This window comes from Barbus barbus (assembly GCF_936440315.1).
Source record: "Barbus barbus genome assembly, chromosome: 13".
NCBI classification, from domain to species: domain Eukaryota; kingdom Metazoa; phylum Chordata; class Actinopteri; order Cypriniformes; family Cyprinidae; genus Barbus; species Barbus barbus.
Window position 1 is genome coordinate 30,076,051 of NC_136741.1, and position 18,188 is coordinate 30,094,238.

The 18,188-nt window shown below is 35.0% G+C and overlaps 2 protein-coding genes across 5 annotated transcripts; one reads left to right on the plus strand and one right to left on the minus strand.

Annotated features, from left to right (window-relative positions):
* The first annotated feature begins 1,375 nt into the window (after positions 1–1,375).
* LOC306879406 (phospholipid transfer protein-like) lies at positions 1,376–11,997 on the plus strand. Of its 4 annotated transcripts, none has more exons than XM_079432334.1 (17): positions 1,515–1,652; positions 3,688–3,828; positions 4,580–4,703; positions 4,799–4,898; positions 6,895–7,020; positions 7,544–7,699; positions 7,836–7,899; positions 8,039–8,102; positions 8,188–8,279; positions 8,610–8,786; positions 8,864–8,923; positions 9,017–9,181; positions 9,259–9,326; positions 9,411–9,453; positions 9,540–9,603; positions 10,795–10,871; positions 10,950–11,997. In XM_079432334.1, the coding sequence occupies exons 3-17, from the start codon at positions 4,595–4,597 to the stop codon at positions 11,043–11,045; spliced, it is 1,461 nt and encodes a 486-aa protein (XP_079288460.1). In that variant the 5' UTR covers positions 1,515–1,652; positions 3,688–3,828; positions 4,580–4,594; the 3' UTR covers positions 11,046–11,997. The 4 variants fall into 4 exon arrangements, with proteins under 4 accessions (XP_079288459.1, XP_079288460.1, XP_079288462.1 ...); XM_079432335.1 differs by lacking the exon at positions 1,515–1,652 and adding an exon at positions 1,688–1,800; XM_079432333.1 differs by lacking the exon at positions 3,688–3,828 and having other exon boundaries at positions 1,376–1,652.
* Positions 11,146–17,926, minus strand: LOC306879405 (lysosomal protective protein-like). Its single transcript, XM_079432332.1, has 15 exons — positions 17,812–17,926; positions 17,417–17,577; positions 17,203–17,314; positions 17,037–17,087; positions 16,243–16,329; positions 15,551–15,706; positions 15,370–15,461; positions 15,060–15,144; positions 14,894–14,985; positions 14,734–14,812; positions 14,000–14,148; positions 13,842–13,917; positions 13,676–13,765; positions 12,931–13,032; positions 11,146–12,615 (listed from the first exon to the last, which is right to left on the minus strand). Exons 2-15 carry the CDS (start codon positions 17,575–17,577, stop codon positions 12,532–12,534), a joined length of 1,416 nt encoding a protein of 471 aa, XP_079288458.1. The 5' UTR covers positions 17,812–17,926; the 3' UTR covers positions 11,146–12,531.
* Between the last annotated feature and the right edge of the window lie 262 nt (positions 17,927–18,188).

An 18,188-nucleotide genomic window follows, 5' to 3' on the forward strand; every position in this document is an offset into this window, starting at 1 on the left:
CATAGAAAACTATGTGAATGTTCTTCACTGTTTCCTGAAAATGTTTGTGCATTTACTTCAATAAAACGGCTATGTTTTGAATTTCTTTATTACTTTTTTTCTCCCAAACAAACAATTTCCATTTAGCTTTATTTCAGTTATACATTTAGCAATTTAAGTACTTAAACTTTTTAAATGTTAAGTTAGCTGCCAAGGCAACGTTTTCATTTATTTATTTATTAAGTTTTAAATAAGTTACTAATAATTATAGACTATTTTTTAGCAGACACTTTTAGTTCAGTTTACTAATAAAAATGTTTTGAATTATTAGAAACCTAAACTTCAGCTTTCAATTATTAATATGCATCAAATAAAGGCTGTTTAAATTATTATTGTCTTGTGAATGTTTGCTTATGAACTTTATCACAGTTCCACTTTTGAATATTTAACTTCTATCATTACTTCATTTGAACTATTGTTTGATTTCAGCTCATTTCCTGTTTGTACATCATGCCATGTGCGCTTCACTCACCTTTGTCCTTCATTGGCCATTTGCACTATATCATTTATTTTTATTTAAATGTTATATTGCTGTTTTCACTTCTGGTTATTGCTGACTGTGTTTGCACTCTCTTTACAGTGTTACTGCAGTATTATTTATATATGGTATTTATTAATAATTTCATATGTTCAGTTTTGAAGTTTTAGTAATTTTCTTATGTGCTTTTGTCATTTTTATTAGTTTTAGTTTGTGTGTGTGTGGCTTTATTATTAGTTTCAGCTTTAATAATTTTATAAAATTATTTTATTAGGCAGTATTTCTAGAAATTGCTAATAAAATTCACAAACAACTATGAACACCGAACTGAACGTGAAATTTGATACTCTAATACTCGTCTAATTTACAACTTTTTTCACAGTTCAATATCAATTCTCCTATAAACATTTGAATAGTTTTAGTAAACAATAACAATGCTGTATGTTCTCAAATCACAAATCAGTGCAGGACTGCTGGTCTACAGCTTGAGGAAATTCTGGTCTTTGGGAGGAAAACCAGATCAAATGCAGCGTTGTGTCTAAACGTGTGCTTCTCAAAGAGCATGTGACGCTTTTCAAGCAGGTTTATAAAAGAAAGTTTGGTGTGCTCTCCCCATAATTGGTGGCCAAAAGCTTGAAATAACATTTTTTCTTGATTCTTCAAAGTATTGGTGTGGTTTTAAGTCGAACACATTTCTTGCATCATGTGATTCTATGAAAACTTGCAACATGGGTTTCCAAGAAGTCATGAACTAATTTAAGGTTTAGTCTCCAAAAATGAAAGCGCTGGGATCTGTTTAATGCATCCTGAAGCCGTTCCACTACCTCACTAGAAATAATGCCAGCTTCTGGAAATGATGCAACTTTGCAGTGAAACAAAAATCAGATGCTACTTTGTTGCGTGTTCATTTTTGGAAACTGCATGTTATTATGAATTAGAGTCATCTTGTTGCTGCAAGGTCATAAGACATGAGGCGAAGAGGAACAGCCTTTCCCATGCCCTTATAAATTCTGTCTGCCAAAGAAAAGGGGACATAGTGAACCCTGACTAAAAGAGGAAGGAATACAGCATTTATAAGGCTGCAAGAAACGTCTGCCTCTTCTGAGAGTTACCCAGCCTGCATTTCCACACCGCTGTAAGTATTCGCTTCTTGTGAAAGGCACTAGAGGTATTTGGGGAGGGAAATATGGGAATAAGCTGCATGCTTGCATAAAATGTGTACAAGGTTTCTTTTTGTGGCATCACTCAAAAGGGATCGAGTGCTACCTCCAGCACAAATGGAGGTAGGTTTATGTTTCTATGAGGCTAATATGGACATTTTCATAGTTTTAATTTGGCAATCGGACATATTCTAAGAAGTAAAATATAATTTGTCTTCATATTTGTTTTTTAATAATGAGTAACTGTTTAAATTAAAGATCAGCACTACTAGTTAGTTTAAACGGCATCATGTTGTTTTGCCCTTTGACCCAAATTCACGTTCAGAATGTGCTATTATTGAATTAAAAAGTAATCATATTTATTCATTCGAAATTATTTAAAATTAAAAATATAGTTTATTTATCAATTACATAGTACTATAATATTATGTATTTATTCTAATCGTTTTAAAAATAAACTTAAAATGATTGTTTATTTAATAAATGCATTTATTTATTTTAAATTATTTACAATTATAATTTATTTATTTTTTCCAATTATTTAAAAGTGTCATTTAAACTGTTTATGTTTATTATTATTATAATGTTATTTTTATTATTTAATTTTTTTATTTTTTATTTATTTAAGTGTACTTTAAAAGAACATTTACAGACACAGTTTCTGTGCTTTCCCAATGTGAACCAAACATATCTTGAATATAAAGTAGGTGTCTATTTTGCTTGTGTAACATTGTTGTATATGTTTGGTGTATTTTGGGGTATTGACCTGGAAAGCAAATGTGTTTGTGATCTGTAGTAACCCCAGTCCCTTCTCGAAGCAAACATCACCTTCCAAATCTAAACCATGTCTGCTAACAATCACCAAATCTCATGTCATGCTATTTCTTGTTCCTTAAGAAAACTTACTGCAAAAACACAACATGTTCGTCCTTCCTGAAATGCAAAGACATTTTGCTTTCATTCAGCATCATTTTGTGTCAAAGGTCACCTGGGTATTGCACACGGACAATGCGTTTGCTGAAAGACATTGTCTCAGAGGAGTAATTACCTCTGGACACTTAAAAAAAGCTCCCAAGCCCACAGGGTTTTATACAAAATACACAAGGTATTTGTGAAATCTTTCTGCCTGCCTGAGACCGTCTTCTTTGAAGCGGGGTAAATCAGCCGGACCCTGGGGTCAATGACCTTATAAAGCCCATTTGCGGGACGGTTTGTTTTGATTCAGTTTGTTCTTGTTGGTTATATCTGGGTGACTAAAGACAGCTGCCTCCAGCGTCACACACACATGCGACCTCCAAGAGAGCGACCTCATTCGAGCCGTTGGCCACTGGCTCTCTATTATACTGCGCAGTAACATATATTTAGATATTTCTGCATTTACTATTACTGAATTTCTCTGGCTAGTTATTATATGAAATATTAAATTAATATGCATCATCATTACATTATTATTAATCATTATACAATACTATACTATAATATTATTTATATATTTTAAATGATTCAAAATGGTAATTAAATGTTATGATTCAAAATGGTAATTAAATTATAATTTATTACATTTATTTATTTTTAAATTCTAAAAAATGCAAAATTATAATTGATGTATTAAAATTACTTTTTAAAATGTAATTCATTCATTTATTTTAAATAAAATATAATTGAAATGTATTTATTTATTTTATAATTATTATTTACATAAGTAGTTGAAGTGCTGTGTCTCGTAAGCAAAACTATTTTATTTTTGTTTCTACAATTCTGAATAGTTTTATGCCGTACTGGATAAATGCTTGCTAAGTTACACTTTTACTGTTAATCATACTTTAGTTTAGTGATTTAAACAAACCTCAAAATGTAACTCATCCCAAACCATTTGAACGGTACATGAATAAAAAGCACCAGAACAACATTTCTGGCACCCATAGAAACCACACAATAATGCTCTCATTGGGGATGCTGTATAAGTCTATCTATCCTCCCTCTCTCCCTCTCTCTCTACTGTCCATTCAGACGAGGCACGCAGTCTCTCCTCCTCTGCACTATAAACACACACACGCAGACACAGATCCTTCACACACACGCTGCTACAGAGACGAGAGACGACAGACTTGGACTTCTTTGACTGGATATTTTCTTACATACGCTTGAAAGGCAAGATCATTCTCTTATTTGCTGGCTGTTTGTATATTTAGCTGTCAGGACCTATTTTCCTGCTGCCGCACCGGAGAAGCTCTGTGGTGCAGGAGAGAAAAACTGCACCATCTGTGGACAGACGTAACTCTGATGTGATCTTTAAAACTAATGCAAGAGGAAGGGTTTTTGATGCACTAGTGTTGGATTTGAATTGACTTACATTATTTTTATTTCATTTATTATTAATTTTTAAATATGTTATTTGGATTTAAGTTGTATCATTTAAACTTTTTTAAAACAATGTACCTAATTTTTATCCATTTAAATTCATATTTTACTTTATTAATTCATTCATATCTATTAATTCATTATTAATTATTTACTATTATTAGTCTATTATATGAACTTATGATCTCAAATTATTTTAAATAACATCTATTTCTTCTTATTCACTGATTATGTATGTATTGAATAAAAAGGACATGGGAATTGATAATATATATGAACCTTTTCAATATTTGATGACCCTGGACTGAAAAAATATGTATAATTTACTTTGAATCGATTTTCACTCAAAAATTAACATAAATCTAGACTACTAGAAAAACACTAAAACATTGAATTTTGAATGAGAAAAACTGATAACGTGGGTTACTTCAGTCATCTTTGATTTATTTACAACTTTGAAAAATACTTTTACAGTGTGATTTACTCTCAATTGTCTCTTGCTTGCTCTGTTAAATTAAGTAGGCTACTTGTTGTTTTTCAGGTCTACTGAGGAATCATGGGACTGCTGCAAGTCTCTGTCATCTTTCTTCTTTCATTGCTCACGATGACTTTAGCGGAGCCGCCTGGATGCAAGATCCGCATCACTGACAAAGGACTGGAGATGTGTAAGATATCTGACTCAATATTCAGACTTAATATGCAACTTTCCTTTAGTAGCCAATAAAAGTCTCAGACTGGCCTCTGTTTGACATTTTTACAGTGAAGGCCGAGACAAAGAGGTTCGTGGAAGAAGAGTTGAGTAACATCACCATGCCAGAGATGCGCGGTACAGAGGGCCGCTTCCAGTACACCATCAAAGAGTATGTTTACTTCATCTGCTGCCATACAGTCATGTTTCACACTGCGCCCTCACGCAGTCATCCACTCACAAACACCAGCAGGCTGAAAACACACGTCAGGATTGAGCGACACTCACAATAGAAATAAGAATGCCTTTTAAAATTATAATTCAGTTCCTGATTTTTAACTGAGGACGCAAAGACGATGTACAACTGCAAGAATATGTAAGGAGTAGAATTATTTGAAACTATTTAAAATGCAAAGAAATTAAGAAAATGTGCAAACAAAGTTTAGAACGACATTTAGAATGATAGATAGATAGACAGACAGACAGACAGACAGACAGACAGACAGATAGACAGATAGATAGATAGATAGATAGACAGACAGACAGACAGACAGACAGACAGACAGACAGATAGATAGATAGATAGATAGATAGATAGATAGATAGATAGATAGATAGATAGATAGATAGATAGATAGACAGACAGACAGACAGACAGACAGACAGACAGATGATAGATAGATAGATAGATAGATAGATAGACAGACAGACAGACAGACAGACAGACAGACAGACAGACAGACAGACAGACAGATAGATGATAGATAGATAGATAGATAGATAGATAGATAGATAGATAGATAGATAGATAGATAGATAGATAGACAGACAGACAGACAGACAGATGATAGATAGATAGATAGATAGATAGATAGATAGATAGATAGATAGACAGACAGACAGACAGACAGACAGACAGACAGACAGACAGACAGATAGATAGATAGATAGATAGATAGATAGACAGACAGACAGACAGACGATGATAGATAGATAGATAGATAGATAGATAGATAGATAGATAGATAGATAGATAGATAGACAGACAGACAGACAGACAGACAGACAGACAGACAGATAGATGATAGATAGATAGATAGATAGATAGACAGACAGACAGACAGACAGAGATGATAGATAGATAGATAGACAGACAGACAGACAGACAGACAGACAGACAGACAGACAGACAGACAGACAGACAGATAGATAGATAGATAGATAGATAGATAGATAGATAGATAGATAGATAGATAGATAGATAGATAGATAGATAGATAGATAGATAGATAGATAGATAGATGATAGATGGACAGACAGACAGACAGACAGACAGACAGACAGACAGACAGACAGATAGATAGATAGATAGACAGACAGACAGACAGACAGACAGACAGACAGATAGACAGACAGACAGATGATAGATAGATAGATAGATAGACAGACAGACAGACAGACAGACAGACAGACAGACAGACAGACAGATGATAGATAGATAGATAGATAGATAGACAGACAGACAGACAGACAGACAGACAGACAGACAGACAGACAGACAGACAGACAGATGATAGATAGATAGATAGATAGATAGATAGATAGATAGATAGACAGACAGACAGACAGACAGACAGACAGACAGACAGACAGACAGACAGACAGACAGACAGACGATAGATAGATAGATAGATAGATAGATAGATAGATAGATAGATAGATAGACAGACAGACAGACAGACAGACAGACAGACAGACAGACAGAGATGATAGATAGATAGATAGACAGACAGACAGACAGACAGACAGACAGACAGACAGACAGATAGATGATAGATGGATGGATGGATGGATGGAAGGACGGACGGACGGACGGACAGACAGACAGACAGACAGACAGACAGACAGACAGACAGACAGATAGATAGATAGATAGATAGATAGATAGATAGATAGATAGATAGATAGATAGATAGATAGATAGATAGATAGATAGATAGATAGATAGATAGATAGATAGATAGATAGATAGATAGATAGATAGAAGTACCCTTTTGGTATCAGTGGCATTACAAAAGCGTATGGACTAGAATGACGACCACAAGAGCTGAACGAACCTATGAGTCCCTCCATAATATCTAGTTAATTCTTGTCTGATGTTTGTTGAGTGTGAAGATCACGGAGCTGAACCTGACCTCTGACCTGCGCTTCCAGCCTGATGTGGGGCTGCTGTTCGAGGTGCAGAACTCCTCCATCACCCTCAACTTCCAGAGACGCATCCTGTACTGGCTCTTGTGAGTCTGAACACACCTGCAGAAGTCAAACAAAAGACATGAAGGATTTGCGGTTACAAGCAACTGAAGGAAATGAATACTTTTATTCAGCAAGCATGCAATAAATTGATCAAAAGTGGCAGTAAAGACATTTATAATGTTACAAAGGATTTTTCTTTCAAATAAATTCTGTTCTTTTGAACTTTCTATTCATCAAAGAATCCTGAAAATAGACAAGCATCACAGTTTCCACAAAAAACTGTTTTCAATATTGATAATAATCAGAAATGTTTCTAGATATCAGAATGATTTCTGAAGGATCATGTGACACTGAAGACTGGAGTAGTGATGCGGAAAATTCAGCTTTGATCACAGGAATAAATTACATTTTAACATATTCACATAGAAAACAGTTATTTTAAATAGCAAAATTTCACAATATTTGCTCTATTGTTGCACACAATATTGTAATCTATTATTGCTCTGTCTATTGTGTATCAAATAAATGCAGTCTTGATGAGGTGTCCCTCTTTCTCTTTGTCAGTTATGATGAGGGAGCCATCAACGCCTCCGCTGACGGTGTCAACATCTTCACAGTCCTCCATCTCAGCAAAGACATGGAGGGACGTCTCAAGATCTCCAATGTCACCTGCAATGCGTCCATCGCCAAGATGAGGGCCAGATTTAGCGGGACGCTCGGGTACTTGACTCTATTGAACTTTGAGCATTGCAAATGACTCATGATTTGATTAACTAATTTCTTTGTTAATGAAATAGTTTGCTCAGCATTTTGCATGTCTGTTCTGATATATGGCATATTCTTATGTGTCTCACAGGAGGGTTTATGACTTTATCGGGACTTTCCTGACTACAGGAATGCGCTTCCTCTTAAATAAACAGGTTTGTTTGCTTTTTCCAGTCAGGATTAGCAGGTGCTCGCAGGGGTGCTTACATATATTATAAATCAAATGATTTGAACTTTAAGGACATTTGAACTCATTTTAATGAAAGCTAACTTTCGCACACATGTCTCTGTCAGATTTGTCCTGTTTTGAATCATGCTGCACTAGTTCTGGTTAACCAGCTACTGGAAACAATCCCAGGTTAGAGAAAGATGTTGATGATTGTAAAACTGCTGTGATACATTGATCTGGCAGACTGGTGTGTTTACGTGAATGTGTTTTTCAGTGCGCGCGGAGGTGGACAGTTACGTGGGCATCGATTACTCACTGCTAAATGACCCTGTGGTGACGGAAACTAGCCTTGATATGGATTTTAGAGTGAGTGACAGATGACTAGTAACTGAACTTCATATGCAAGTCTACACACACACACACACACACACACAGTATATTTAATTAGATGTTAAAATATAGTGATATTTATGTTATTTATATAACTCATATGTTTTATACACACACACACAGCCTATATATTTTGGAATTTGAGGGTATAAATGAAATACAGTTTTTAATATAAAAAAATATGGTGATGTTTTTGCACCATATATTTAGCATACATTCTACATATATTTATATACAGTATATAGACTTATGGGTATGTAAATTTTTTTAATGTATTATGTATTTCTCTCTCTCTCATCTACACAGGGCATGTTTTACGACCTTAAGAATGAGAACGAGACGCTCGTGAACTACGCTGTGAATCCGGTAGTGAGAGAGTATGATCGTATGATCTATTTTGCTCTCTCTGAATTCTTCTTTGACAGCGGCCTCTACTCTTACTTCAAAGGTGGACTGTTCCAAATGCAGATTGCAAACGAAAGAGTAAGACACCATCCAATACACTTCAAGGGCATGATACACAAATAAGACAAAAGCAACTAACGCTTGACTCATTTCAGATGCCAAAGGACTTAGAGATACTCCTCAGGACCACCTACTTGGGGACAATCATGATGCTGGTGAGCAAAACTAAGATGTATATGTATATACATAGAAATCGCATAGCAATGCCCCAGCAACTACCTATTCTCTGTGTTTGTCTGTCCAATCAGAACCCGGCTCTAATGGAGCATCCTCTGTCGCTGGAGTTAGAGGTCACCTCTCCTCCTCGCTCCACTATCAAGACCTCTGGTGCCAGTGTGGCCATCAACTGTAACGTCAAATTGTTGGTTCTTCCTCCAGGAAAACCAGCAGTCCAGCTCAGCAGCATGACCATGGTGAGAACTACACAATACACAACCAATAGTTGAATGAAGGGATGTTATAAATGCACCAAATTTCACCTTGTTTCCAGGAAGGCAAATTCAATGCAAAAGTATCGATGAAGGGCAAGCGCTTGGTCATCCATTTAGATCTGAGAAAGTGAATATGATGCACGAACACTGAACCGTATTTGACATTTGATTAATTGTTAACATTAATTTTGATCTGAAAATCTGTTTTCAGGTTTAAAATGTTCTCCAATCAATCTGCCCTCGAGTCTTTGGCTGTAAGTTTGCGTTTCCAGATACTAATATATTTGATGCAAAATTAATCAAGAGCAGATAGTCAATGTAATGAATATTTTTCCTTCAGCTTATTCCACTGCAAGGTCCGTTGAAAACGATGCTGCAGATATCTGTGGTGCCTCTCATTAACAGTAAGTCAAACAATATAGATATTAACCTTAACTGTCACCTCAACTTTACTTCAATATATTACCATTAAATCCTAATCTAATCATGACAAACTATATATATCATTGGAAAGGTCCAGACTCCTAAATGAATTTATGTAGGAGCAGTAATAGATTAATTTATGACAAGAACTCACCTCAAAACATATACACCATAACAGGAGCTCTGACCCTTGACACAAAAATTCTATTGTTTCCTTTTTTCCTATCACACGTTTTAGCAATCATCATATATTATATATCATTTGAAAGCTTAAAATCTCAAAATTCATCCTGTGAAAACTTTTGAGATTGGATATTGCGTCACCATAGAAATGGTACTTTAAAATCTTTTATCAGGCTCCTCCCCCTTAGTGGGAGGTGTCATATTCCAAATATATTACGGTTTTGTGATAGGAGTAAGACTGAGAGAGAAATTGATACATTTGTGACAGAAAAGTGCATAAAATGATTGAATTGGATTGAATGGCACCCGGTGGCTGTTTGTGGTATAACACCTAAACAAAATTGCATAGTAACCTCAATTATTTTTTATATCAACGCAACTTATTTAGACATATGGCTTTAATTTTATGCCAAATTTTGATTAAAACATATTTTGTAAAATATTTATAATTAATATTAATATTAATAATAATAATAGTACCGTACATGTTATTTACAGTAAATTTAAACTTTATAACTTGTTTTTACTTTTATTTAACTTCTGCAATAATCTGCTGATTGTCTTCTTTAAAAAGAGACCAACTTTATTCAAAAGCATTCATGAATTATAACAATTTAACTTGAAATAGTGCACTTTCAAGTCTGTTTTCAAGTTAAGGGGTTATATGAAGTCTCATGCTCAAGGCTGCATTTACTTGATTAGAAAATAACAGTAAAAAATGTAGAAATTGAGAGATATTATTACAAATTAAAACACATTTTTTTAAATTTGAATATATGTTAAAATGTAATTTATTTCTGTGATCAAAGCTGAATTTCCAGCATCATTACTCCAGTATTTTTCAGAGCAGCATTTTTTTTTTATTTAAAACATTTAATGTCACATTTGATCAATTGAATGTGTTCTTTCTGAATAGACATTTCTTTACATTTTTGTTGAAACATTCACTTAAAATATTGAAAACAAATCTAAATGTGTTTTCATTTAAGATTACACGAAGCGAGGTGTGCAGATCCCTCTACCGGACGGGATAGACTTCATCGAAGAGGTGGTGGAGTATCACAATGTAAGTGGCTGGTGAAACTTTTAACATCTTAAGAAAATTGATATGTTCAGCTGTGATGCTCTATCGTTGATTTCACAGGGATACATCATCGTGGGGGCAAACCTACACTTCAGAACAGGCCTGAGAGAAATAATCGAGGGGAAGCTGACGGGTGAGACAGACAATGCAATTTAAGACCAGAGCCAGGCTAACATTACCACATGTATGAAAGTCATGCACAGATAATGAAATAGGGAGCAATAAATGGAGGTTTTAAAAGAGAAGAACTAACCTTCCAGCAAAAGCATGATGTTTATTAACTGTACAGAACATTTGATCCTCAAGGCTTGCTATTGTTAGTCAGCATGAACTCTAAATTCAACCTATTTATTCTCCGAATATACATTCCTGGTGTAATTGTGTACAATTTGCACTTTATGCCAACATGCAATCCCTATTTTTTTCTAATATCCTCCCAATAGTTAATGCAATAATATAATGAACATTGGCAATGTCTAACAATGAGTGTGAATTACCAACCTTGTCGGCAAAGGCTTTTTCACAATTGCTTTAACACAAAGTGCATTTCTTCTATTTACACTTATCTAGCACTATTTGCACTCAGGGTAAATAGCTGTCGCATGAAGATTACACCAGTATAAGCAAATACATATTTGCTCTTGAGGATGGTTTTTCAATAGAAAACGGATCCCCCACAAACCAATAGAAAGTTACATTCAGACATGACTCTGTTCTAATATTAAACCCCCACCCAATTAATCAGTGCATTAATATGAAGTACCAAACGGCATTTTTACACAAGTTTCAGAAGCAAAATAGGCTGCAAATACAGGTTCATGTTGACTTTAAGGTATTGCACAAGTGTCTGAACCCTGAAAACACATGTACAACTCCTATACTATGTGCTTAGATGTATATGTACTTTTAGTTCAATTTTATGATTTTTTTGTACAAGTTTTATCGTATATTGATTGTTTAGCCATCCTCATTTGTGAATGAAAATCACTCACTGTACCACTTTATAAAAATGACATGTTAGAAATCAGCAAATGTTACTGTTTTTGATCTTAAAACTTGCTTGGTTCATCATTGAAATGATTAAATGGGTTTAAATGAACCGTTTTCTAAAATAAAAAGATCAAAGAAAAACAATCATAGAAAAATTTATTTAATTAAAAAAAAAAAAAACTGGGGGAAAAATAAAAAGGCACAAAAAATATTCCCTTATGAGCACAAAAAGTACCAGAGATCATGTACATCACAATCAAACGAACAACTCGGTGACAGCTCAACAAAAGTTTACAGTTATCACAGTGAGGCATTAATACCTGAAGGGATGACAAAAATAATCTGTGCAATGATTAATAAAAGCTACAGTTTCATGTTTAATAGAGAAGACATAAGATAAAATTGTGCAATAAACAGTCAGCATCCACTCACAGCTGATCGGATTGAATTTCAATTTGTAAACACTCAGCATCTCTCGCTATTAAATCAATCATAATCAAAGATTATTTCACAGCCTGGCAACTAAACTACATAAATACATGATCAGATTTGAGTGGCAAAGCGACAGAAAACAGTCAGTGGTCATACATCAGAAACATGTTACCAGTGTGACAGTGCAAATCCAGATTTAAAAAAAGTCCCTGAGTGTCTTCTAGTAAGGCTGTTTGGTGATGAAGCGACTGAACATTGTGAAGGCCGCTATGGGTTTGTCAGTGGGAACCATGTGACCCGAACCCTGTGGAGGACATGGATAAATACAATTTAAAAAATAAAAACAAACCAAAATAATAGAATATAATAAAGAAAAATAAATAAAAGTTCACTTTGAGGAAGAAAAAAAATAAATAAATTAGACGGCAAAACTAGTTTACAATGGAAGTGCATGTAGTTCTCCGTTCTAAACCTAATTAAGCTGCGTTATGATGCCTAAAATGCTACATAGGCAGCTCAGGAGATGTTTGAAATAATAGCATGGCAAGGATTTCTTATTAATGTAGCGTTTAATCAAAATCACAGAGAAAGTGTGCCATTGGTTTTATTGCAGTCTTACCTTCACTGTTAGGAAAGCGATGTGGGTGAACTCCTTGACAAAGCCACCGATCTGCTGAGTGTCACCATTGAAATAAATCCAAGGTCTGCGCTGCACCTGCACCTGTTAGAAAAGATGAAGAGAGATTGTTTATTCTGCTATATAAAAAAAAAAAAAAAAAAAAAATTAGACCACAAACAATATGGATGGTCTAATACATAATTGTGCAAAACTGGCAAGAGCTTTCTCCAAAAAACTAAAACAAATAAACAAACAAAAACGACAACAGCCTGAAATAACAATAATAGCAATATTCAGCTTACTTTATGACAAGTTCTAGAATAAATTTCAGGAGAAACCTTTTTAAAAATGTCAATTAATATATTTTCTGAATAAAATGTTACCTAGTATAATTTAAAAATGGATTTAAGATCTCTATTAAAATATACTAAAAATATTGTTTTAAAATATACTATAAAAATAAAAACCATCTATGATTTTTCTTGTTAGTATAAAAGTTACAAAATATTTCTCTAAATATTTATTAAATTTTGCCATTATTAATAACTAATTAAAAAACTAATACAACATACAAACAAACACACAAGTTGCAGTCTTATTGACTAGGGGTGCACAGATTTTTTATTTGAAGAAAGAAGAAAAAACAAACAAAAAAAACAAACACCACAAACGCCAATTAATGAGCAGTCCCCAGACCAAGACTAAAGGAAAGTAGGACACACAAGATCAGATGGCAACAACTCACCTCTTGCTGGAGCGACTCCACAAACCATTCGTCTCCTAGGAAGTTGCAGGCCATGTCCACATCTCCATTATATACCAACACACGGTATTTCTGTTGAAAAGATTATTGAAATCAATAAGAGCTGGTAAGTATTTGATTCATAAGCGTTTACATTTCCATCACTCACAAGTGCTCCAAGAAGCTTCAGGTACTGTTTCTTCACATCCATGAACAGCCGCTTATAGTTCAGATTGACTTCAGCACTGCAACAAACAACCGGACAATTACAAATGAAAACCCTCCATCACAAAACTCATCTGCATGGTTAAAGTCCACTCATCGCACCTGCACATGACCCAGTCCAAAGCATAGGGTGAGATGTGGAGAGCAGACTTCACCAGCTGGTTGTTGAGGTACAGGGTGGATGGAGTAGAGTTGGTACACGGAGGATCCAGCCTTGAAGATTTGAACAGGGAGACCGCACCTCGCAATTTCTGATTCAATGAGAAGACTCATGCAGATTAACCCTCAAAGCACCATATAAACAGGTTAAAACACCATGACAGGCACAAAGCTTTGTTCTTCATGGTTCTTGAAAGGGATAGTTCACAGAAAGAAGCATCCCTTTAAAGAGACCATTCACCCAAATATTGTATTTTAGCCATTATTTACTTGTCGTTCCAAAACCATAAATTGTTCTTGAATCCCATTCGCGCACTCATATTCAAACTGGAGTTTTGCATTTGGAGACACACAATAACTAATATTGTGGAGTGAAGCAAGTCTCAATTTGAATATGCAAACAAAATGAGAGAGCTGCTGTGAATGGGAATATATTCAGTGAATTAAAATCAAAAGCTATTGTATTACCTCATTACTTTCACTGTATGGAAACGAGCATTAAAAATGCTAAAAAAGAAAAAAGTCCCTTCGGGCAGCACAGAACAAAAGAAACTTGTAGGGCTTTGAAACAACAACATGAGGATGTATTAATAATGAGCAAGTGACAATTTTTCATTTTCATATTTGGAAAGGAGACTTTTGCATTCCTGAAGCAACACGTCAACAGGTTTCTCTACCTCGTTCTGCGCTTTGGACCACGGATGGTTGGGGAAGTGGTGGCCCAGGTCTCGGATCACAAGCTGGCCGTTTTCAATGCTGGTTGAAAATGAATGACATTATTCATCTTCTTATGAACTGCCATTGAACGGTTACTCCACATAACTGATCCAAGCTCACCTGACCCTCTGCTGAACACCTCCGGCACAGGGTGCATACAGGTTATAAATGTTGAGTCCTGAATTGTAGACTATAGCTTGAACTGTATAGAGCTGAAGATTGATAGAAAATATTAGTAAAGAATATATGACATCTTAAGCTATTAGTAGAGCACTGTTTAACTTACAGAAGCAGAGCAGTTCACATCCTGGTTATCGTAGAAGTTACACACACCATCTTTGCAGCAAAAAGTCTGCAGGTCATTCCACAAACTATGTATAAGAAAATATGTAAAAAAAACAATGCATAAATAAAAAATTACAATGCATTTATTTTTTTATTGACAATTTATACTGTTTGCCTGTGAAAAGCACACCACAATAACCCCAAGTAATATTTACACGTGCCTTCACATCAAGCACCAATAATAAAACTACATGCATCAGAGAGTGAATGGTAAATAGAGCCACACAAAATAATAAATAAATAAATCACACCTGGTCCCAAGAAGTCCATGATAGTATGCAAAATAGACCAGTGAATTGTCATTTAGTTCATAACTGGACAAGCCATTTCCAACTGCAATTCCCTACAAAACACAAATACACAAGTCATACATTCTGCTGGCTCCACGTCTGTTTATTATGGGCAATACAGTCAAAATAAAGTCCCTCCTACCTGCAAATTAATGCTGCCGTCCTCCATGACGATCTCAGCCAGCGTTGGAATGTAAATGCCTCCGTAACTCTCACCAGTCAGGAAAAACTCATTCTTGCTGAACTCAGGAAACAACCTGAAAAACTCTTTCAAGGCCAAGTAGTTGTTTGTGGCCACCTGGAAAGTCAGCGATTATATGGTTAGCATTCTGGTTTTTGATCATAAACAGTTCAATTAAATACTATCTGTATGTGACCCTGGAGCACAAAACCAGTCTTAAGTCACATTTGTAGCAATAGCCAAAAATACATTGTATGGGTCAAAATGATCGATTTTTCTTTTATGCCAAAAATCATTAGGATATTAAGTTAAGATCATGTTCCATGAAGATATTTTGTAAAAGTCCTACTGTAAATATATCAAAACTTAATTTATGATTAGTAATATGCATTGCTAAGAACTTAATTTGGACAACTTTAAAGGAGATTTTCTCAATATTTAGATTTTTTTTGCACCCTCAGATTCCAGATTTTCAAATAGTTGTATCTCAACCAAATATTGTCCTATCATAACAAACCATGCATCAATGGAAAGATTATTCAGATGATGTATAAATCTCAATTTTGAAAAATGTACCCTTATGACTGGTTTTGTGGTCCAGGGTCACATATATATTTATTTTTTTTCTTCCTTTTTTCTTCATCTGATCATACCTCTGTGTCGTTGGTAGTGTACTTCTTGTCATCAGAGTAGGAGAAGCCGACACCTGCTGGTGACTCCAGATATAAGACATTCGCAATCTGAAAAACAGCTCATGTTTAGTACAATAATGTACCCCTTAACCCTTTTCCACCAAGGCAGTTCCAGTGCTGGTTCGGAGCCAGAGCCTAGTTTCAAACCGGTTCTTTGTTTTTCGACACCCAAAGCACCAGCTCCAAACCAGGAAAAGCGGTTCGTAAGTAGCACCAAAACATTGCTGGGTTAGAAGGAAGAACCGCTTGCGTCAGGGGCTGGGGTTACCGTGACCAACAAGATGAACAGAAACTTTGGACCGCCATATTGTGACATAAAACCTGGCGCTTTATTGGCTCTCTAGCCTGTGGAAAAGCAACCGGTTCTTAAAGGGCTAAAACCGGCTATAGCACTGGATCTGAAGCTGGTTCCAGATGGTGGAAAGGGGGTATAAAGCAGGTTTGCTACAGCCAAGAACAAAAGACCATAAGAGCATGTGACTGGCTTAAGGAAGTGTCATAGTCCAGTTACAAAAACTGCTGTTTTAGGGTGAAAACTGACCCCAAGACTTCCTCATTTCACATCACAGAAATAACTCATTTGGTAACGCTGAAGTATAAATATCAATGAGATTATAAAAGCCATATATATACATACATATACATACATATATATATATATATATATATATATACACACATACATATATACATATATATATATATATATATATATATATATATATATATATATATATATATATATATATCCATACCTTGTTCCAAGCATAAGGATTATATTCCAGAGTGGCACCATCATCTTGGATCTGTGAATAACCAGAGAGAAGGGATAACACACTTTATTTGAAGCATTAAATATTTTTATAAAGTCAACATCAGTACAGTTATTTAAAAAAAAATTAAAGTGTTGTAAAATCTGACCAGGAAAGGTCCGTGCTCTGTGAGCAAACCATCTAAGGAGCTGCATCCCGGTCCTCCGTTTAGCCACAGAACAACCGGACTATTGGCCGGATCTTTCTGAGACTCAACAAACCTGAACAGGAACACAATAATGTTGTACATTTGCATATGGAAACTTTCAAAACTATTCCTAGGGTCATTTAAATGAGAGTGAAAGTCAGACGGTCCATCTTACCAGTAGTGAAGGTGTTTGTTGTCTGCCACTTTGAAGTATCCAGAATAATGCTTGAAGCTGGGCTGTTTTGAAAGTCCAGGAAGATATTTGATCTCATCTGCATCTGGAGCCCCAGAAGCCTCCAGCACTCCTAGCAGCAAACACACCAGCACAAGATGCATCTGAAACACAGCAAAACACCAGTACTGACTTACCCCTCGAACAAAAATCTGAATCAAAGAGGTCACCAAAAACCAAAGGGACAATTATATAACCTTTGCTCGATCTAACTCAAAGCACTAACCAGGAAACTGAGGGTTTATCCTAATAATGAGGTGGAAATCTGACGCATGCACGGATATTATTCAGCAAAAGAAAGATTAAAGCTGTTCATAGAATTGTTTTGTTAGTCTTACCTTTCCAGGTGCGGGAACAAAAATGATTATCAGCTAGTAAATTGTTTAAGTAGCCCCAAAAATTCATGTGACTTCAACTTTCCCGTGATGAAGTCACATGATGTTTTTCGTCCGCGGTGTCAAAATAAAAGTGCACAACATTTAAATGGTCAAATATTCTAAAAACAAAGAAATCAACATAAATAAAGATTTATTTCTATTTTCATACTCATATTGAGGTCAGTATTGGAAATACATTATAAAATACATTTTAGTGCTAATTTTAGGTAATGCAACGATAAATAATAAAGGTTTACTATTTATATTTTAATTTTCAATATGTACTTCTAAATGTATTGTTATTATCGTTTATTCGCAAATCGGTCTAAATAGAAATT